This window comes from Cannabis sativa, chromosome 4, assembly GCF_029168945.1.
Source record: "Cannabis sativa cultivar Pink pepper isolate KNU-18-1 chromosome 4, ASM2916894v1, whole genome shotgun sequence".
NCBI classification, from domain to species: Eukaryota; Viridiplantae; Streptophyta; class Magnoliopsida; order Rosales; family Cannabaceae; genus Cannabis; species Cannabis sativa.
Window position 1 is genome coordinate 80,530,209 of NC_083604.1, and position 20,701 is coordinate 80,550,909.

Consider the following 20,701-nt stretch of genomic DNA (forward strand, 5'->3'; position numbering starts at 1 on the left):
TTTTAAATTTTGCCCTAAGGGCTTTTCTAATAGAACGTAAAATCTAAAAAATAAGGGAGTTTAGATACAAAATTATTCCAAAAAAACTCTAATTACTATAGATTATATTATTATATATGTGGAAGTCTATATATAATATTAATGAGAGACTACACTAATTTTATTTCTTTAGTTTTTAATATTAAAGTAATGTATTTATGGTCCAACTTATATTTTTATATATATTATAATGTGAAATAGTTTAATAATATAATAAAACAATAAAGAATATTTTTTTAGTGTAAATTTAAGTATTATGGTCAAAATGAACTAAAAAAAAAATAGTGCTAAAATTATACTTTTTGGTGTTAATTTAACACTATTATTTAGGTTTTAGCATCCTATGTCCATAAAAGTTAGAAATGGGTTTTCTTTTAGAGGTGGAATAATAATTTTGGGAAATTAAAACAGAAGAAGAAAACACCTTATTCCTTATATTTACAGGTAAGAATAATGTAAGAAATTACAATGCCCACGTTACACCATACCCATACATTGTCATGATATCTCTCTCAACACGTTGCAATCAATCAATCCCTCTAATACTTCTTCTTTTTTGACAATTTCAATCAAGCCAAAATACAAAAACTGTTCCTATTTGTTTCTAGTGAATCTTCTCTATCTATCCACATTCACTTGTTTGTTACATAATAATGTATAACAAGTTTATAAAATCTTTACTTCTTTAGGAGTACTGAGTTTAATTTGATCAAAAGAAAAGAAAGAAACCATGTCGAGTAGTACTGCTGGTCTTGTAATTCCCTGTAAAGGTATATAATTAACACACTACTAATTAATCAATAATTAACTATGATGATGATATCATGATCAGTTTCTTAATTAGATTTTATTTTTGATTATTATTATTATTGAATTAGCGGCGGTGGCATGGGAGGCAGGGAAGCCTTTAGTGATTGAGATTGTTGAGGTTGCTCCACCACAAGCCATGGAAGTTAGGATCAAAGTTAAATACACTTCACTTTGTCATACTGATCTTTACTTTTGGGAAGCCAAGGTTAGTACTTTAGTAGTAAATTAGTAATTGTTGAAAATTATAGGCAATGAGTGGAGTATCCCATGTTGATGGTTACTATCTGTATAAGATGCCTGTAAGGGATATGGCTCTGATACCATGTTGAGAATCATGGTTATATCTCAAAATCAATTGAGAATGGGTAGAGTAGCCCATATTCTTATATATGGCTCAATTTAATTACATCTTCTGAATTTCGAATAAACAGTTGATAATTGAAGCCTATTTTTGTGCTTATTTTCGTATTTGTAATAAGTAAAAGTAGAAAATAAAAATACACAATTATGGTGCAAATATTGTTGATTTTCTTTTGTTATTTTGGTATTTGTAGGGCCAAACACCATTGTTTCCTCGCATATTTGGTCATGAAGCATCTGGGTATGTTACTTATTCGATGATTAAGTTGTTTTGAAGTTGTTTATATAAATATGTGTATATATGGTTATATACAGAATTGTGGAGAGTGTTGGGGAAGGGGTTAGGGACTTGAAGGAAGGAGATCATGTGCTTCCAGTGTTCACAGGAGAATGTGGGGAATGTGGGCACTGCAAATCTGAGGAAAGCAATATGTGTGATCTTCTTAGAATCAATACAGATAGAGGAGTTATGCTTAGTGATGGAAAATCAAGATTTTCCATTAATGGAACTCCTATAAGTCATTTTCTAGGCACATCAACTTTTAGTGAATACACTGTTGTTCATGCTGGTTGTCTAGCCAAGATCAACCCTTTGGCACCTTTGGACAAAGTTTGTATTCTCAGTTGTGGCATCTCCACAGGTTTGCATGTTCTCTCACTTTAGATTTATATTTTTTACTATTGTTATTAAAGATATCTGTGGCGTAATTACCTAAAGTTTTAGTTAGTTTTTGGTGTCAAAACCACCTAATATTAGTAAAAGTGTAATACCGTCCAATTTTGTCCCAACATGTTTCGTTTGTGAGTTTGTCTGGACAAGTGTAAGGACAAGATTAATAAATGTTTTGTTAGAGAGTTCCACATTGACAATGTGTGGAAGCTAAATACCATACATAAGAAACATGAACTACTCTTCTCATTGTCGATTGATTTTGAGTTGGAAACCCATACACCTTACCATACACTCAAAATGATCTATGAGTCTCTTTCGGTTATAAATTCAAAATATTGGGTAATTATGCTGCAAATATCCATGTATAATAGTGTATGTAATGTTGATACATGGTTTTGATTTTTTGAAGGATTGGGTGCAACTTTGAATGTGGCAAAACCGAAGAAAGGATCCACAGTTGCAGTGTTTGGACTTGGAGCAGTTGGCTTGGCTGTATGCTTGGTTTTAATGTTGTCTTTTTAGTCTTAATTTGTTTATTGAAGCTAATGAAAATTTGTATATAGGCTGCTGAGGGAGCAAGAATTGCTGGGGCATCAAGGATTATAGGGATTGATTTGAACCCTTCAAGGTTTGAAGAAGGTATAATAATCTTTTGTTTATTATCTTAATTGTTGTCTTGTTAAGACAATAAGAAGCTTGATTTTGGCTCATGCTTCTTTGTTTATGTCATCTCAGCTAGAAAATTTGGTATAAACGAGTTTGTGAACCCGAAAGACCATGACAGACCAGTACAAGAGGTACAAAATAGTGTATGCAAACTCTTTTATGTGTTTTTCAAGCATGGCTTGGCCTTTACATAGCATCAAATTGGTGGGAAAATCCACAGGTAATTGCAGAAATAACTCATGGTGGTGTTGATAGGAGCATAGAGTGTACCGGCAACATTAACGCCATGATCTCTGCTTTTGAATGTGTTCATGATGTAAGTTTTTTTCTGAATCCCGAGACACATGGCTCTTCGTGGTTGATTGCAGCAGCCTTTGCAGACTCTCGATTATTTGGGAGGGAGGGCATAGCTCTAACACTGATTTTTCGTTTAGGGATGGGGAGTGGCTGTGCTTGTGGGAGTGCCCAACAAGGATGCTGTGTTCATGACCAAACCGATTAATGTTCTCAATGAAAGGACACTTAAAGGAACTTTCTTTGGGAATTACAAGCCTCGAACCGACCTTCCTTCGGTTGTTGATATGTACATGAGCAAGGTATAGCTTAAATTAAGAGATTTTGTTTATGAAAAAATGGAATGCCATGGATGAATAACTCAAGGGAAATTTTACTTTTTGGTCTTACAGAAACTGCAATTGGAGAAGTTCATAACCCATCAATTACCTTTCTCAGAGATCAATAAGGCTTTTGAGTACATGTTAAAGGGAGAAGGACTGAGGTGTATCATTAACATGGAAGAGTAAATCGAAATTTTAACAAATAAATTATGAGTTTTATGTGTATTATTTTCTTGCCTAGAAAAAACATGTAATAAGAAGCCTCTTGTTTAACTTGAAATGAAAATAAAAGCTCAATTCCAAGGCATGATTTTTGGCTTGTGTTAACATAACAACAAAGAAAATAAATATTCTAACAAGGCTCTTTTTGCACATTGAGATTGTTGGCAAAAGCTAAGCCTGTCTTTAAACTTATAAAGCTGTACAGAAACTGAAGATGTGACTAGATCAATTAAAGAAGCAACCTATATATATTATGACAATTATTTCTAGTTGGTCATCCTTTGAATATGAATGAGCAAGAACTGGATTTTCCCTGTCCCTTGAAAATGGCTACTTGTACTTTTCCATGATACTTCTAGCTTCTTCTAGAGAGTCTTCAGTAGATGTAGGAGTGTCTTTAGTAGTTGTCATGTTATCATCATTTCCTTTTGGTCCTTCATCTTTATACAAAGCTATGAATGTAAAGTATACAAGTCCCATAGTGGCCTGTTTTCATGCAATATTTAACACCATTAGAAAAATAAATAATAAAGAAACAGTTTTGAAATTCTTATTTTTTAACACTTCTCATAAGATCTTCACCAAAACAAAGATTAGTGCATAAGAAAGGCTGCATTTTACTATGATGGTTTTACATTTTCTTGAAAACCAGGACAAGAAAAAGCTACTCATATGGTGAAAAATAAAAGTTGGATAAGATTCGAAGAGGCTTAACATATTGTCAGTCTAAAAGTTAAAAGGTTCTTCTCTAACTTGAATTCTCAGAAAGATTACTCTTACTAGAAATGCTACATGAAGTAAGCATGTCTCGAAGGATTCTGAGATGATAATTGGCAGAATAAATCTATGAATTTGACCTTATAACCGAGCCACCGATGAAGAAAAACGTTCTAGCAATCAGAACAATCTGAATTCTAAATTAAAGAAACATAAGCTTGCATAATGAAAGCTGCTTGAAACTTTGTTTAACTTAAAGTTCTTTGAATGAATAAACTTACTTGAGCTATTTCTTATATTCTCCTCTTTTAAAACTAAATCTTTCCCAACTTAGATGGTCAATAACTTCACCGAAAAGCATTATCTAATCCTATTACCATTTTTTGTTCACCAAATATCAGTTCACACTAATCAAATAAACTTGCAAATTTACACAGAAGCAGCAGCATAACAAGAAATAATAATAATAATAATAATAATAATAATAATAATAATAATAATAAAAAAAAATCAATACAAAAACTCTCTTAGAGGGGTAAAAGAATTAGCAACATACCAGCACAAAGAAAGCTGTGGACAAGAAAGATTTGATAACAAAGAGTGAAACGGTCAAGCCAACTATCGCCACAGATACCTTTGCTACCGGTCTTGGTACCGAAGCCTAATGAAATTTACAGAACTTGAAAATGTTATTATTAAACTATGTACTGAAAATGAGATAAAGAGAATTAAGTTTGAAGATCAACAGAGCTACAAAAATGGAAATCTAACACTCACCGGTACCATATTGGTTCCAGCCTTAACTCCATCACTTGCAACCTTCCATGTTGTTTGAATAACTAATCACATGATTTGACATAGTAGTGGTAGTTAGCTAGAAAAGTTCTAACCATAATGCTGAACTTTAATTAGTGTCATTAGCAGGACCAGCAGGAAAAAAATGACTAATTGCAATGCTGAAAAGCTAGATAATTTGCATAAGAACTTGACCAATAAAGATTTAACATGAATCAAAACCTAAACTTTGGTACATAAAATGCAATATAAATTGAAATACAGTAAGTCAAGTCCAATTGCCCACTACCCTTTTATGCTGAACTTTAATTAGTGTCATTAGCAGGACCAGCAGGAAAAAAAAGACTAATTGCAATGCTGAAATACTAGATAATTTGCATAAGAACTTGACCAATAAAGATTTAACATGAATCAAAACTTTAACTTTGATACATAAAACCTATCACATATAAATTGATATACAGTAAGTCAAGTCCAATTGCTCATTACCCTTTTATCAAAATAAGTAGTGAAAAAATAAATAAATACAGAAAACCCAGAAATATAACTAACATTACCAAGTATGTCTATTTACAGAATAAAAAAAATCAAAAATCTAACCTTTGAAGAAATTGGTTTGTGCAGCAAAAACTAGAGGAAGGGAATGAGGTTTATGGGTTGTGAGCTTCTTCTTAAAATGGAGATTGAAAAGTGGAGTTGGGTTTTTCAAACTGGAAAACGAATCTGAATAAAGGAAGGGAGAGCGTGATAGGGTTTTGGAAGATTTGGAAAGACATGATGAAGAAGAAGGAGGTGTTGTTATTAAGCATATGCTGTGTAATGATGATACAGCTGAGGCAGCCATGAAAATTGTTTCACCTTAATTGATTTTGCAGATTAAAGAAAATATGTGAAAAAATTATGATTGTAATGAGTAAAACCCTAAAATTATTTATAGGGAAAATGAAGTTAAATGGCTGATTTTTGGAAGGATTTTCTTCAGGATGGTTTGGTGTTTTGTTGAAGCTGAAAAAGAAACTGAATTTTTTATATTTTGAAAAAAACTGTAAATAAACTCTCTTAATTCAAAAATTAAAATAAATAAAAATTAAAAAAAAAATTAAGGACATTTCTTGGCCTCACAATGAGAGTGAGAAAAGGGCCCACATAAGACTGTTTCATCAGCAAGCCAAAGTGAGAAAGAAAATTGGGTCTCTTTCTATTTCAAGTTTGGAACAGTTTTTCTTTATCAAAAAAGTTTGGTACAGCTCTTTTGTTTTTTTGAAAAGTGGAATGAATGCCATTAAAAACAGGCAAAATCCCATTCATGTATACCTAAAACATTTGGAGTCCTAATCTGCATATGAAGATGTAAGAGGCAACATCAATCTCGAACAAAACGTTTTTCGGGAGAGCATTACTATTGGACACCAATAATGTTTAATTTCACTTAGAGATAGTGCATTACGATTGATTATTCTTTAAAAATTATTATATTAAATTATATGTGATTCGAAACTTAATTGTATTAATAGCGATATGACACTACTGGTGACTTTTAATATTTTTCTTCAACAACCAATTTTCATGTAGTACTAAGCCACTGAAAATAGTTACAAGTACAAATTTGGTATAATTGGTTCATTTACGAGTAGTTTGGCCTTAAATTCGATGCTATGAAACTCAGAGTTTAGGGAGGAAAAAGAGAATTTCATTTTTTTTTTTGAATATTACAAGAAAATAAGAGAATATATTTTAAGAAAAAGCTCATGTGTAAAAATGAAAATTTATACTAGTCTAATTAGAAGTTTTGTCTCATTAACTTTGACATGTACCAATTCGTACTTTCGAATTTTTCCAGACTAAAAATTTTAGCCGAACTCTTGAGATTGTTGGATTCAACAATTTCGATCCTCATCCTAGTCCTAGCTCTCTCGTCCTCACCCTTGTTCTCTCACCCCTCCTAGTTCTCGCCACTCTTGCTCCTATTTCCCTAGCTTTCTCGCTCTCATCCATGCTCATTCTCCCCTCTTGCCCTTGCCATTGCTTGGTCTCTCGCCCTAGATTTTTCTTGCTCGCCCTTGCTCTATCACCTTTACTCTCTCCCACCCACACCCTAGTCTCTTTCACCCTTATTCTCTTTCCTTAGATTTTCCATAAAGATTTGTATTTATAAAAAGAATTCGAAGAAAGTGACTTGACTTCATCCCACAATGACAGACTGCATTAAGATAGAAAAAGAGAGCAAGCCCACATTTTTTTATAACGCTAATGAGAAATCTAACAAGACTTATGTTAAGTGAAATGAGCAAGAAACTACAATTACAAGAGGAAGCAGAAGCTGGCGATTGGCGAATAGCCAGCTTGATAGTTTCTGCTTACCAAAAAAAATATCAAAGAGTTAAAATAATAATAATAATACACAGAAAGATCCAATAGAAGACCAGGTGAATTGGTTGATATTTTGAGGTGATTGAAATAATCACTCTTTTGTTATCTAATAAATGTTTATACAGCTTCTGCAAACAACAAAGTTTTTGCACTTTCTTATGGCTTCATAACTCAGTTCTCTTCATCATTTTCTATCCTTAAGACTTAAATTCCTGTACTTGTTCTTTGTATCAACTATTCTCTGAAGTTATTATACAGTCAATTGAGGTGACTCTTCTCATTCCCATTTTTTCTTCACTTCTTTTTCCAATGCCAACCTCATTAGGAGTATCTCACCTGACATTCAGTATTGGTTAGCTGTTATTGATATGTTAATTTAAATAGTATTCTTCTAACCATTAAAGAAATATATAAGCTTGCCTAATGGAAACAGTGCTACATATGATTCACCTTACTTGACATACTTCTTTTGTTATAAATTCACTGAAAAAGTATTCTCTAATCATAATGCCATCTTTATTCTCCAAAGATCAGTTTATATTCACCGATATACACTCAAAAATCCAAAATTCTAACATGAAGAACAAACACTCTTTTTCTTTGTAAATTTACACGTATTAGCAGTATAACTCGAAATGAAATATTCAACATACCAGCACAAACAAATCTGTCGACATGAAAGACTTGAGAGCAAAGAGTGAAACAGTCAAAGCCAACTATTGCCATTGTAGATACTGTTGCTAGTGATCTTGGTACCAAAGCCTAATGAAATAAACATAACTTGAAAATGTTACCGAACTTTGTATTGCAACTGCAAGTGAGATAAAGAGAAGCAAGTTTGATTAGAGCTACACAAACCTCAAATCGAATTCCCAAAGAAAACTCGCTGGTACTAAATTGGTTCCAGCCTCAACTCAGTTCACAACCTTCCATGCCGTTTGAATAACTAATTACATGATTTGACAAAGTAGTAGTTAGCTATAAAAGTTTAACCATAATGCTGAACAGTAAACATTATGCCAGTACCATTAGTGGGACTAGCAGCAAAAGAACTTGACCTATAAAGCTTTAACTGAATCAAACTTAAATTTTGACATATAAAAGCTTATATCTCATAAAAGCAACACAAATTCAAATACAGTGATATTCAATTTCCCATTACATTATATCTTTTACTATCTTACCCCATTACCGTTTTATGCAACATATGAAATGCAGTGCCTAGAAATCTTTGGTTTTTTGCTTTTTAGTGGTTTTTGTCCAAACTTGCTTTCCTCATACCTAACACCAAGTGCATGGCAACTAGTTATAACCATTGCTAGAATAAATGTTTCTACATATTAGTTCCTGCTGAGAAGCACCATGTGATTCTATTTAGTCATTTTCTTCTCCAAAAACACAGCCTAATTTACCTATACAAATGCGATTCTCGCGGTAGCACTATATCATTTTTCACAAGCTAATGAGATTAACTCACAGAGAAACATCAGTTTTACTTTATGAAAACAAAATATGAAGTACAAGTTGCAGAAAGTATAAAAGTTCCACAATGATATTTCACATATAAAGTTGAACTATTTATCATTTTCTTTATCAAGTGATAGCCATACCTTAATGGAGTCCCAGGTAGAACCTCACCATCTTCTCTGCATAAGTATTAACACTTTGAGCGAGTCCTGCAGCTTCCCGAGTTAAATTTACAGGTCTCAGCTCTACCAGTAATTTCCACAAGAGCATTCACCATTTGTAAAATGGTGAAATCTCTTGCTATCCCTAACTATTATTTCCCTTTTCACCACCTTAGATATGAACTTGAATGCATTATGGCAATCACCACAGATCCTAAGATTTTTAAATACCCTGATTGTTGCTCCTAGAGGGAGCTTCATGAGCCCAAATCCAACTGCAATCTTCTCACTGTGAGTGGACAGTGCATGCTCCTTAAGTTCAGATTCCATATCATGTAAAACATACTTAGTCTCAGGAACATATCCCAATTTTCTCATTTCAAGTCCCAGTTTATTTAAAAACTTGTTTATTGCTTCAATTTCAGGGTGCATAGTCTCATCAACCAAGAAAACATGGACCTTGTTGTCAACCTCAATCCAACTACAACCAGGTTCTTTCTTCACTCCTCTCTTCCTCATCAATTTCCGCACCTTGGCTACTTCTTCCCACCGACCTACATTGGCGTACATGTTGGACAAGATAATGTAGGTTACATCATGCTCTGGTTTAAGTTCAAGGAGTCGTTCTGCAGCTTTTATACCCAAGTCTATATTCCCATGAATCCAGGAACCACCAAGAACAGACTCCCAAATGTGGGCACCTGGATCAAAAGGCATCGACTTTATCAAATTATCGGCTTCTAAGAACTTCCCAGACCGACAAAATAAATCAATCATGATGGCATAGTGATCTTCATCTGGAGATACGCCATGGGGACAACTCATTGAATTGAAATAATGACATCCTTCTTTTACTAAACCAGCATGACTACAAGCTGAGAGGATTGTTAAGAATGCTACCCTATTCGGTTGGATACCTGCATTTAACATCTGTTCAAAAAGTTTAACTGCTTGGAGACCTCGTCCATGTTGGGCTAGAGCCGCAATCATAGAAATCCAAGACACTGAATCCACATGTAACATTATGAGGAATACGCGTTTGGCATCCTCAACAACACCACATCTTGCATACATTGTTATAAGTGCATTTCCAGCAGAGACACTTGAATCATGTCCCAAGGAAATCAATAGAGCATGGAGTTGGCGTCCATGTTCCAATGCTCCAAGCACAGCACTGGAAGTAAGTGCTCCCGAAAATATGAAGTCACACGGTTCCAAACCTTCTGATCTCATTTGCCTAAACAACTTCACAGCCTCTTCTCCAAATCCATTTTGAGCTAACCCTGATATCATCACAGTCCATGTTCGAATGTTCTTATCTGGGATTTTACTAAAAAACGATTTGGCTTCCTCAAGACGCCGTGCATCTACATACCCGGATAAAATGGCAGTCCAAGAAATAGTGTCTCTTACAGACATCTTATCAAAAATTGAGCGTGCCTCATTTACATGACCACATCTATAATAAAATGTAACCAATGCATTATTAACAAACAACCAGAACTTTGATTTAGGTTCAACTGTCATTTTTAAAACGCGAGCATGAATCTGCTTTCCAACTCGAAAGAATCCACCATTAGCACAAGCACTAAGAACACTTGTGTAGGTGAACTCATCCGGTGATATTCCCATTGAATACATCTCTCTAAATAATTCCCATGCTTCTTGGAAATATCCATGTTGCACATAACCAGAAAGCATTGCATTCCAACATGCCCCAGAATCTTTATTAGTCATCTCGCCAAGCAAATTTCTAGCTGTGACAAAATCCTTACTCTTCACATACCCAGTAATCATTGTAGTACAAGTATACTCATCTCTCTCAGGCATTTCATCAAACAATTTCCTAGCTGAAGCCATCAACAAAAACGACAAAGATGTCGATAGTGAAGATGCACAGTTAACATAAACCGATATCAGTGCATTCAACACCGAAGTAACCAACTCCGTCCCCGACTTCACCACTGCACAATGCATTTGCTGACAGTGTGTGTCATCATCAACAACAAGTGCCAAAGCACTAAGCACACTAGTGAATGTAAAATTATCAGGTTTGACATTTTCTCTCCTCATATCACAAAAGAGTTTAATAGCACCATGACTATCATTGTTACGTGAATAGCCTGTGATCATAGCATTATAACAAACAACATCACGTTTACATAATGGGGTTCCATTAAATATCTCTCTAGCCAACTTTAGATTCCCATTGGCAGAGTATGCCGAAACCAAGGTTGTTCTAGCAACAATATCTGGTTCGGGAATTTTATCAAACAGTTGGCGGGCATAACTGATTTTTGATGATTTACAATAAATGGAAATGAGAAGGTTGAATATGTGATGCTTGGGTCTTAAACCAGAGGTTATGATGTGGGCATGAAGGGTTCGAGCAAGGGAGTATGAGGGTGGATTCTGACGACAGCAGAACCGGAGTTGGGCTGCGTATCGATCGGCCAATACACGAGCTTCCATGCCACTTTGTAGTTTTGCCATGTTGAAAACATCATAAGCTTTGTGTCCAAATATTAGCTAGCTAAGCATTAGGACTAGAGAAGTTGTCAAGAACTATGGAACCAAACTAAAATATGAAACCCATACTTTTTTTTTTTTAGTAATTTGTGGCTTAAATATATAAGTTTAATTCTCGATTATACATGCGTACTTAAGTTTAATTTTTAATAATAATAATACTTAAGTTATATTTGTAAGACTTCCGTAGGTACCTAAGCGTTAAGTGTCAAGTCAATATTTACGTGTCATTTTCTTATTAAGTATATTTAAACGAACTTTTATATAAAAAATTATTTTATTCGATAAATTTTAACGAGTGAATCAAATAACTTAATGAATATAAACAAAAGTTCATGAATACTTAGGATTTATACTAATCTACTAATGTTCATCGTTGTAATATATAATTTATTTATGATAAATGACATGTTAAAAGATGTTAGTTCACATCAGTCCAATCATGTATAATTAAATTATACAGAGTACTTTTACTAAATGTCTACCCACATATGTGATTTGAATCAAAACCACACGCACTAGAATATAGTGTTTAGTAAACCGTAATTAGTAATTCCATATTAAAAAAAAATTATATTTTAATACACTATCGACCTGTTTTATTCATATTGTATGATTTTAATTCTCTTGTACTTCCTTACAAAATCATACCTATTCTATATGGATATGAAAATTTTCAAATATTTATTAATTGTATTTTTATAATTAACATATTCATTTATCTTATAAACCCTAATATTACTTTCTTTATAATAATTGCATAATTAAATATGACAATTAGCAGATAATTAACAATTTATTAGTAATTAAACTATTATTTATTATTATATGTGTATTAATATAAAAATAAGTCATATTGCTAAAAATAAACATTAGTGATATAATTTCTCAATTACGAAGAATTTATTAAATTCTAAGTGTGCCATACATGTTATATATGAAATTTAACATATTCATGTTTTATGCCTAATAATAGTGGAAATTAGACGGGTTGGCAGTTTGGTAAAGAGTGTTACTTTGATACATTTTAGTATCTTAGAGCAGTGCAAGATTTATGGACAATTAAAATGTAAGAACTATAAGAGGTATTTAGTTATGACTATTTTACCCATAGTTTTGGGGATAGCTTAGAAGCTTAAGTAAAGTTAATTTAGTAAGTTTCCTAGGATTAGTTTAATCCTTTATTTTTATCTTTAGCTAAGTTAATTGTTAGTAAATTAGATAAGTTTTCAGAATATATTAGATTAGTCATGAAGTTAAATAGAAACCAAATCATCAGTACACAACTCTTTCTTTTCTAAACCTCTCTCTCCTTGGGCCCTAAGTAACCCCAAGAGAAATCAAGCAATTCTTCATCATTCAACAAGGTTCTCAGTGTGAATTTTCAAGAGATTTTTAGAATCAAGATCAAGGCCATAAGCTCTTAGTTCCTTTCTCCCTTTGAATTTTCAAGAAAAACTTGGTTTATTGGTGTAATTTTGAGAATAAGTGGTGTTAAGTTTTGGTAGAGTTAGATATTGTTTTGGGGTCTTGAATTATCAATTATGTTTGATAAACATTGGAGAAAAAGAATGGACTTTATTGACTGAATCAACTCTTTACAAATTGAGTTTTATAGCTCGCATATGGTGATACCACCAATTACAGAATCCTCACAATACATACACATGATCAGACACATGTGATATTGAGTTGATCTCAAATATCGAGTTGAAGTGTCTATTTATAGTCAGAAGATCAACTAACTTAACTATCTTTCTCAGATACTTAAAATCGGTAGTGTTGATATAGACAACACATTAAATCCACAACATTATTAATAATTAGTTGTTAGATATTTAGCCAAAAAAAAATATTATTTATTACACTCACATAAGTAATGTACAATTACTATCTTAATAAATAAGGTGATTAGTACTAGCTAAGATATTAATAATAGATAATGTTGTGGGATAATAATAAAATGAATAACAAATAAATAAGAAAAATGAAATCATGTGGGGGTGTGAAGGGTTGAGAATTTTGTCAAAGTGTAACATGTATAGATTCTCAAAGATGAGCTTCCCAAAGTCTTAACTCCTAAAAATTTGGGCCATTACTTACTTACCACCAAACCATGTCTCTTCCCATAATTTTCCTTCTACTTTCACCATTAACTTTATTAATAGTAATACCCCTAAATATTCTTTCTTTCTTTTTTTACAGAGATGAAAAAAAAGAAAAAAATTTAAAACTATGTATGCATGGTAATGGTTACACTTGTATAAAATATATAATATGCCTAGCATTCAGAGACGCATTTGTTTTGTTCTTATGTATCTTGTTAAACGTGTTAGTGTTAGTGTTAGGTTAATTACTTTTACTTTCCATAATAATTTCGGCCATTACTTACTGTTTTCTTATTTGAATGTTACTCAATTTCACATGAATAACTATTTTTATATATATTCCCACAAAATAAAATAAAAAAAAATTATATATATATATATATGTATACAAACTATTGTGAAGCCAAAAAATTAGAGTGTTAAAAAAGACATATGATTAGTAACAAAAACTTTGGAATTTAATATTAGAGAATTATTTACTTATTTTTTTCAAAGAAGAAAAATATAGAATGAAGTTAAATGGAAATCTTGGTTGTAGAAATTTAGAGTAGTCTGTATTATTTAAGCAGTTTTTTTTTTTTTTTTTTTTTTTTTGTAATTTGAAAATAAAATAAAAATATTTTCAAAGAATATGTTTCTTAATTTTTGTTTTTATTTTTTAATGTAGAAATTATTTTTCTTTTAAAAAAACATAATCTATTTTGTACTTCTTTCTTAATTTCTTTTATCAATATTCACTTTATTTTCTCTTCATTTTCTATTTCCTTATTTAAATAAAAGTTACAAATACATTTTTTTTTTCAAAAACAATAAAAATTATATTTTTATTTTTGTAATTTGAAAATTTCAGAAACAAAAAATATTGTACACCTCCATTAACAAATTTGAGAAAATTAATACATAGTACAATATAATTATTGGTTTTATTGCGTGTAACCCTTTAGAATACTTTGAAATTTGAGAAATAATTAAACTAAAAAAATTGCACTTAATATATATTTATATAAAAAAGAATCCAAAAGAAAGTGACTGACCTCCTCGATCATCAAAATCGAAAACAACCAACCCATAATTACAGACTATATTTGAGGAAAACAATGCAAGCACACATGCTTTTTTTTTTCTTCTTAGTAATCTAACATAAACTTGTTCAAATCAAATGGTTTATATTAAATTAGAGCTAAGAAAACACAACCCCGAGGAGAAGGAGGTGGTAATGCTAATGCTCACTAGTGACTAGTCATACATATTATATAACCTATATATTTTTACATAATAATTTACTATATAAATATTGAAATTTTATTTCTTGTTGTAGATAAATATTTAACTTTAATTTTTAACAATAATAATACTTAATTATATTTTTTAGAATTTTCCTAAGTATCTAATCATTAAGTTTCAAGTGAATAGTTACGTGATAGTTCCTGATTCGTTTGTATTATTTAATTTGAATAAAAAAATGACAACTAGATAATGATTTGATACTTAACAACTATATATTTACAAAAAAAATTTAAAACTATAACTTAACTATTATTACTGTAAAAAATTAAACTTACTTATTTATCAATAACTCAAAGTTAATATTATATATTATATAATTGAATTAGGTGTTATGTGTGGCTCGAAAATCTGTATAGTTTATTTATTATTCTTTCTTTACTTTTGTTGCTTGACTCAAAAGCATTATATGTTATATAGTTAGTATAAGTCATATACTAAGAATTAGTATAGTAGAGTTTAAGAAAAGAATCAAAAGAGACAGAGAGAGACCCAATGCAAAACCAAGTGAAACTGGTTAAGGTTTTGAGGTGATTATTGACAATGCCGATGCTTACCACCTCGATCATCCATATCCATAACCATAACAAACTCTTCAACCCAATGTTAATCAAACCCTTTACCATTTACACTCATCTCCTCTTCTTAATCACTATTACTACTACTAATGTTGTTTCTGCAAATAATGAAGTTCTTACACTTTATTCATGGCTTCATACTTCTCCTTCATTTTCATCATCTTTTTCTGATTGGAACCCTTCAGACACAAATCCATGTAGTTGGTCTTATATCAACTGTTCTTCACAAAACTTTGTCACTCAAATTAATATTCAGTCTATTGAGTTGGCTCTACCTTTTCCTACCAATTTTTCTTCACTTCATTTTCTTGAAAAGTTCATTGTTAGTAATTCCAACCTTACTGGGATTATTTCCTCTGATATTCAGTATTGGTCTGAAGTGACTGTTATTGATGTTAGTTCAAATAGTCTTGTGGGTTATATTCCTTCTGGTGTTGGCAAGCTTAAAAATCTCCAAGATTTGATTTTTAACTCTAATCAACTCACTGGGCAGATTCCAAAGGAGTTGGGTGAGTGTACTAACTTGAGGAATCTTCTTGTTTTTGATAACTTTTTGAGTGGGAATCTTCCTGTTGAGTTGGGAAAATTGTTGAAGTTGGAAGTTATTAGAGCAGGTGGTAATAAAGACATTGAAGGGGAAATCCCAGAAGAGATTGGTGATTGTCAGAATTTGAAGGTTTTGGGTCTTGCTGATACTAAAATCTCTGGCTCTATTCCTAAATCATTGGGAAAACTAATAAAGCTTCAAACTTTATCAGTTTACACTACTATGCTGTCTGGGGAAATTCCACCTGATATTGGTAACTGTTCAGAACTCATTGACTTGTTTCTTTATGAGAATGATCTTTCTGGTTCTTTACCACCTGAGTTGGGAAAGCTTCAAAAGCTTGAGAAAATGTTGTTATGGCAAAACAGTTTTGGTGGGACTATTCCTGAGGAAATTGGGAATTGCAGAAGCTTGATTTCAATTGATCTTTCATTGAATTCTTTCTCAGGAAGTATACCTCAGTCTTTTGGGAAACTCTCTAATCTTGAAGAGCTTATGCTTAGTAGTAATAACATCTCTGGTTCAATCCCATCTTCACTTTCCAATGCTACTAATCTCATGCAGTTACAGATTGATTCTAATCAAATATCAGGGACCATTCCTAGTGAGCTTGGATTTTTGACTCAGCTTATAGTGTTTTTGGCTTGGCAGAACAAACTTGAAGGAAGTATTCCATCAACATTGGCTGATTGTACAAACCTTGAAGCTGTTGACTTGTCACACAATGATCTCACTGGTAGCTTACCACCTGGTCTTTTTGAGCTTCAGAATTTGACCAAGCTTCTTATCATTTCTAATCACATTTCTGGTTCAATCCCACCTGAGATTGGTAAGTGTAGTTCTCTTATTAGACTCAGGCTTTCTGATAACAGAATCAATGGTGAAATCCCAAGTGAAATTGGGTTCTTGAGTAACCTTAGTTTTCTTGACTTGTCCGAAAATCGCCTTTCGGGATCAGTACCTGATGAGATTGGTAACTGCAGTAATCTTCAGTTGCTTAACCTAAGCAACAATACAATTAGAGGTAATTTGCCAAGCTCTTTATCTTATCTTACCAAGCTTCAAGTATTGGATATTTCAGTTAATGAGTTAGTTGGACAAGTTCCTGATAGTTATGGTGAACTTGTCACGCTCAATAGGCTTATTCTTAGTCAAAACTCATTGTCTGGTTCAATCCCAATCTCTCTTGGTCACTGTTCAAGCCTTCAATTGCTTGATTTCAGTAGTAACAACCTCTCTGGCAAAATCCCAGTTGAGCTTTTCCAAATACAATCTCTTGAAATTGCTCTAAACTTGAGTTTCAATGCTCTATCTGGGATGATCCCACCACAAATATCCTCTCTCAATAAGTTATCAGTACTAGACATTTCACACAACAAGCTTGAAGGAGAGGTAATGGTGCTTTCGGGGCTCGAAAATCTTGTTTCCTTAAACATATCATACAACAACTTCACAGGATATCTCCCTGACAGCAAGCTGTTTAGACAATTATCAACAACAGACTTAGATGGAAACGAAGGACTCTGCTCGAAAGGTCAAGACTCGTGCTTCATCAGCATTGGCGCGCCAATTGGTGCTCGTGGCAGCAGCAGCAGCAGTTTCAGAAGCCAACACAGACTGAAACTAGCCATAGCATTGCTCATAACACTTACAGTAGCACTAGCAGCATTTGGTGCTTTTGCTATTTTTCGAGCAAGAAAAATGATGATGATGAGTGAGGAAAACGATTCTGAGATGGGTTGCGAATCGTGGCCCTGGCAATTCAGTCCATTTCAGAAGCTCAACTTCACAGTTGAACAAGTACTAAAGTGTTTAGTGGAAGAGAATGTGATTGGAAAAGGGTGTTCCGGGATTGTTTACAAAGCCGAAACAGAGAATGGAGATGTCATAGCAGTAAAGAAGCTATGGCCAACTACAATGGCTGCAGAATATGACAGAGTTGGAGGAGTTAGAGATTCATTTTCAGCTGAGGTGAAGACACTCGGTTCAATTCGCCATAAGAACATTGTGAGATTCTTAGGCTGCTGTTGGAACAGAAAAACAAGATTGTTAATGTATGATTACATGCCTAATGGGAGCTTAGGAAGTGTTCTACATGAAAGAACTGGAGGGTGCAGCTTGGAATGGGAGCTTAGATATCGAATTATACTGGGTGCAGCTCAAGGCTTAGCTTATCTACACCATGATTGTGTTCCTCCTATAGTTCATAGAGACATAAAGGCCAACAACATTCTCATTGGTCCTGAATTTGAACCTTACATAGCTGATTTTGGGCTAGCTAAGCTTGTTAATGATGGAGATTATGCAAGGTCTTCCAACACTGTTGCTGGTTCTTATGGCTACATTGCACCAGGTTAGTAACTTACTACATACAATTTTTTCTATCATATAAGAAAATATATGAATAGTGTAAGAAAATTTACCTCTACTTTTATTATTCTACTATAATAATCTCATTTTTTGTAGTAATAATTATCTAAGACTTGAAGAAAAACATGAAAACATTCCATTGATAGATTACATGATACCAAACAACACTTTATCATAAAATCAGTTGTTACAAATTTTATGAAATTTCAAAATATGTAACATGTTATGTTTAATTTAAGGGTAAATAGTGGTATAACTACCCAAAGTTTTGAGTTTGTAAGTGGCATAAATCCAATAATTTCTTTTAGTGGCATAAGTATCCAATGTTTGTAAAACTGTAATTTTGCTTTATTTTCGTCTTGCTCTGTTTTAAATTTATTAAAAAAAAATTTAGAAGTAGATACTAAATATTTCTGTCTAGACCAAATAATTTAGAGTTTGGGTTTTATATGTGTCATGTTTAAGAAGATAACAGAATCTGTACTAATGAAACTAATGAAACTGAAAGAAAATTACAGTTTTATAAATATTGGGTACTTATGCCACTAAAAAAAATTATTGAATTTATGCCGCTTACAAACTCAAAATTTTGGGTACTTATGCCACTATTTAGCCTTAATTTAAATATCAAACTTCCAAAACTTTTTTTCAAATTTAAAATCTAATAACATTTTTGTTCTTCTATTTTGATTCGAATACAGAGTATGGATACATGATGAAAATAACAGAGAAGAGCGATGTTTATAGCTATGGAGTTGTTGTGTTAGAGATTCTAACAGGAAAACAACCAATTGATCCAACAATACCAGAAGGACTCCACATTGTAGATTGGGTCAAACAAAGAAGAGGATCCGAAATCGAAGTACTTGACCCGAGTGTCCGAGCCCAACCCGAACCCGAGATCGAGGAGATGTTGCAGACCTTAGGTGTGGCTCTACTTTGTGTGAACCCTGGGCCGGATGACCGGCCCACAATGAAAGATGTGGCTGCAATGGTGAAAGAAATAAGGCAAGAAAGAGAAGAGTATGTGAAAGTTGATAGTAATCATAAACAACAAAACATTGTTAAGAAGATTAAGGGTTCTTCTAGTTTGGTTGGTCCATCATCAACAACTATGGCTAGTTTTTCTAGATCATCTTCTTCTTTGATGTACTCTTCTTCTTCTTCTTCCATTGCCAAGTGATTATTGTTATTATCATTTGTTATTAGTGAAAAAAACAAAAACAAAAAAGTTGTTATTGTTTTTTTTTGTTGGAATAAGTCTAATAATTATTATAAGTGCTTAATCCAGATTGATTTTTAGTTTTTTTTTTGGAAAGAAAATTTCATTTTTAATGGATCAAATCAAGTGTTAAATTTCAATAGCTTTATATTATCAAATAACAATCAATACCTACAAAAACCATCTAAGATCAATTATTTAAGTTTAGAGCATTGCATTTACAATGAAAAAACATACAAATATTTGGATATTGAATATTTAAGAGCAATGCACCTATCATCCATACTTCTAAATATTGTACACTTTTCTATCTACACACCAAAAACAAGACAAGAATGCAAGCAATTTTGATGAACACTACTCTTGTCCATGTAGAGTGGACATAGACCCCTAACATATTAGTACTGCCATCTTTATCCAAAGTAGTGCCAACATATATATGGTAGAAATTACACAATATACATCACATATATTTTGGGGATAAATTGAAAAAATATCTTTTTTTTATCCATTAATCAAGAGTACTCTTATATTATATTTTATTAAAATATAGCAATCTTTTTGAGTGGGTTACCCAATATATCCTCACTCTCTACTTAAGTCTAGTATATAATTTACATTAACTAAAGATCTAATAAAGACCATCATCTATAAAGTTGGTATATTTTAAAAGATATAAAAATAAACGTAAAAATTAAAACAAATAAAATAAAGTGGATATACAATATAATTTTCTCTTCTCATGTATTTCTGCCTTAGTATGTATATTGGGCCTATTGGGCTCATAATATTAGGGAAATTTATAAAAATATTGGAATTTAGATTAACATTTACAAAAATACTGTCACACGAATTTTTTTTCAAAAATACTGTGTTTTTATAAAACACTTGTAAAGTACAAAGCAGAACAACTTAAAACAATAGTAGAACATTAGTAAAACACCAGTAGAACACCAGTGAAAACTTAACACAGTATACTACAGTATGAAACTTATAAAAAAATATAGTAAAAAAGTAAAAAATACCGCCTGGCAGTATTTTTATTAAAAATTGACAAAAGTTAGTATACCATGTAAATTTTCCTAATATTAATGATAGTGAACTACAATTGAATGGGTCAATTCATAGTGTTGCGAATTCTAACAACACAGAACTCAAACTAAGAA

The 20,701-nt window shown here is 32.3% G+C and overlaps 4 protein-coding genes across 4 annotated transcripts; 2 read left to right on the forward strand and 2 right to left on the reverse strand.

Moving 5' to 3' along the window:
- The first annotated feature begins 514 nt into the window (after positions 1-514).
- On the forward strand, positions 515-3,472 carry LOC115714168 (alcohol dehydrogenase). The gene is made up of 10 exons (XM_030642736.2): positions 515-809; positions 918-1,054; positions 1,404-1,450; positions 1,525-1,850; positions 2,292-2,374; positions 2,446-2,521; positions 2,618-2,679; positions 2,769-2,864; positions 2,983-3,144; positions 3,235-3,472. Exons 1-10 carry the CDS (start codon positions 770-772, stop codon positions 3,349-3,351), a joined length of 1,146 nt encoding a protein of 381 aa, XP_030498596.1. The 5' UTR covers positions 515-769; the 3' UTR covers positions 3,352-3,472.
- LOC115714169 (uncharacterized) lies at positions 3,434-6,069 on the reverse strand. The gene is made up of 4 exons (XM_030642737.2): positions 5,500-6,069; positions 4,882-4,943; positions 4,661-4,765; positions 3,434-3,873 (listed from the first exon to the last, which is right to left on the reverse strand). The coding sequence occupies exons 1-4, from the start codon at positions 5,741-5,743 to the stop codon at positions 3,718-3,720; spliced, it is 567 nt and encodes a 188-aa protein (XP_030498597.2). The 5' UTR covers positions 5,744-6,069; the 3' UTR covers positions 3,434-3,717.
- Positions 6,070-7,307: 1,238 nt separating this feature from the next.
- Positions 7,308-11,508, reverse strand: LOC115712144 (pentatricopeptide repeat-containing protein At1g25360-like). Its single transcript, XM_061114961.1, has 4 exons — positions 8,880-11,508; positions 8,128-8,215; positions 7,923-8,031; positions 7,308-7,605 (listed from the first exon to the last, which is right to left on the reverse strand). The coding sequence occupies exon 1, from the start codon at positions 11,388-11,390 to the stop codon at positions 8,982-8,984; it is 2,409 nt and encodes an 802-aa protein (XP_060970944.1). The 5' UTR covers positions 11,391-11,508; the 3' UTR covers positions 7,308-7,605; positions 7,923-8,031; positions 8,128-8,215; positions 8,880-8,981.
- A 3,654-nt stretch (positions 11,509-15,162) lies between these two features.
- Positions 15,163-19,614, forward strand: LOC115712456 (LRR receptor-like serine/threonine-protein kinase RGI2). The gene is made up of 2 exons (XM_030640728.2): positions 15,163-18,296; positions 19,015-19,614. Exons 1-2 carry the CDS (start codon positions 15,362-15,364, stop codon positions 19,494-19,496), a joined length of 3,417 nt encoding a protein of 1,138 aa, XP_030496588.2. The 5' UTR covers positions 15,163-15,361; the 3' UTR covers positions 19,497-19,614.
- The last annotated feature ends 1,087 nt before the right edge of the window (positions 19,615-20,701 follow it).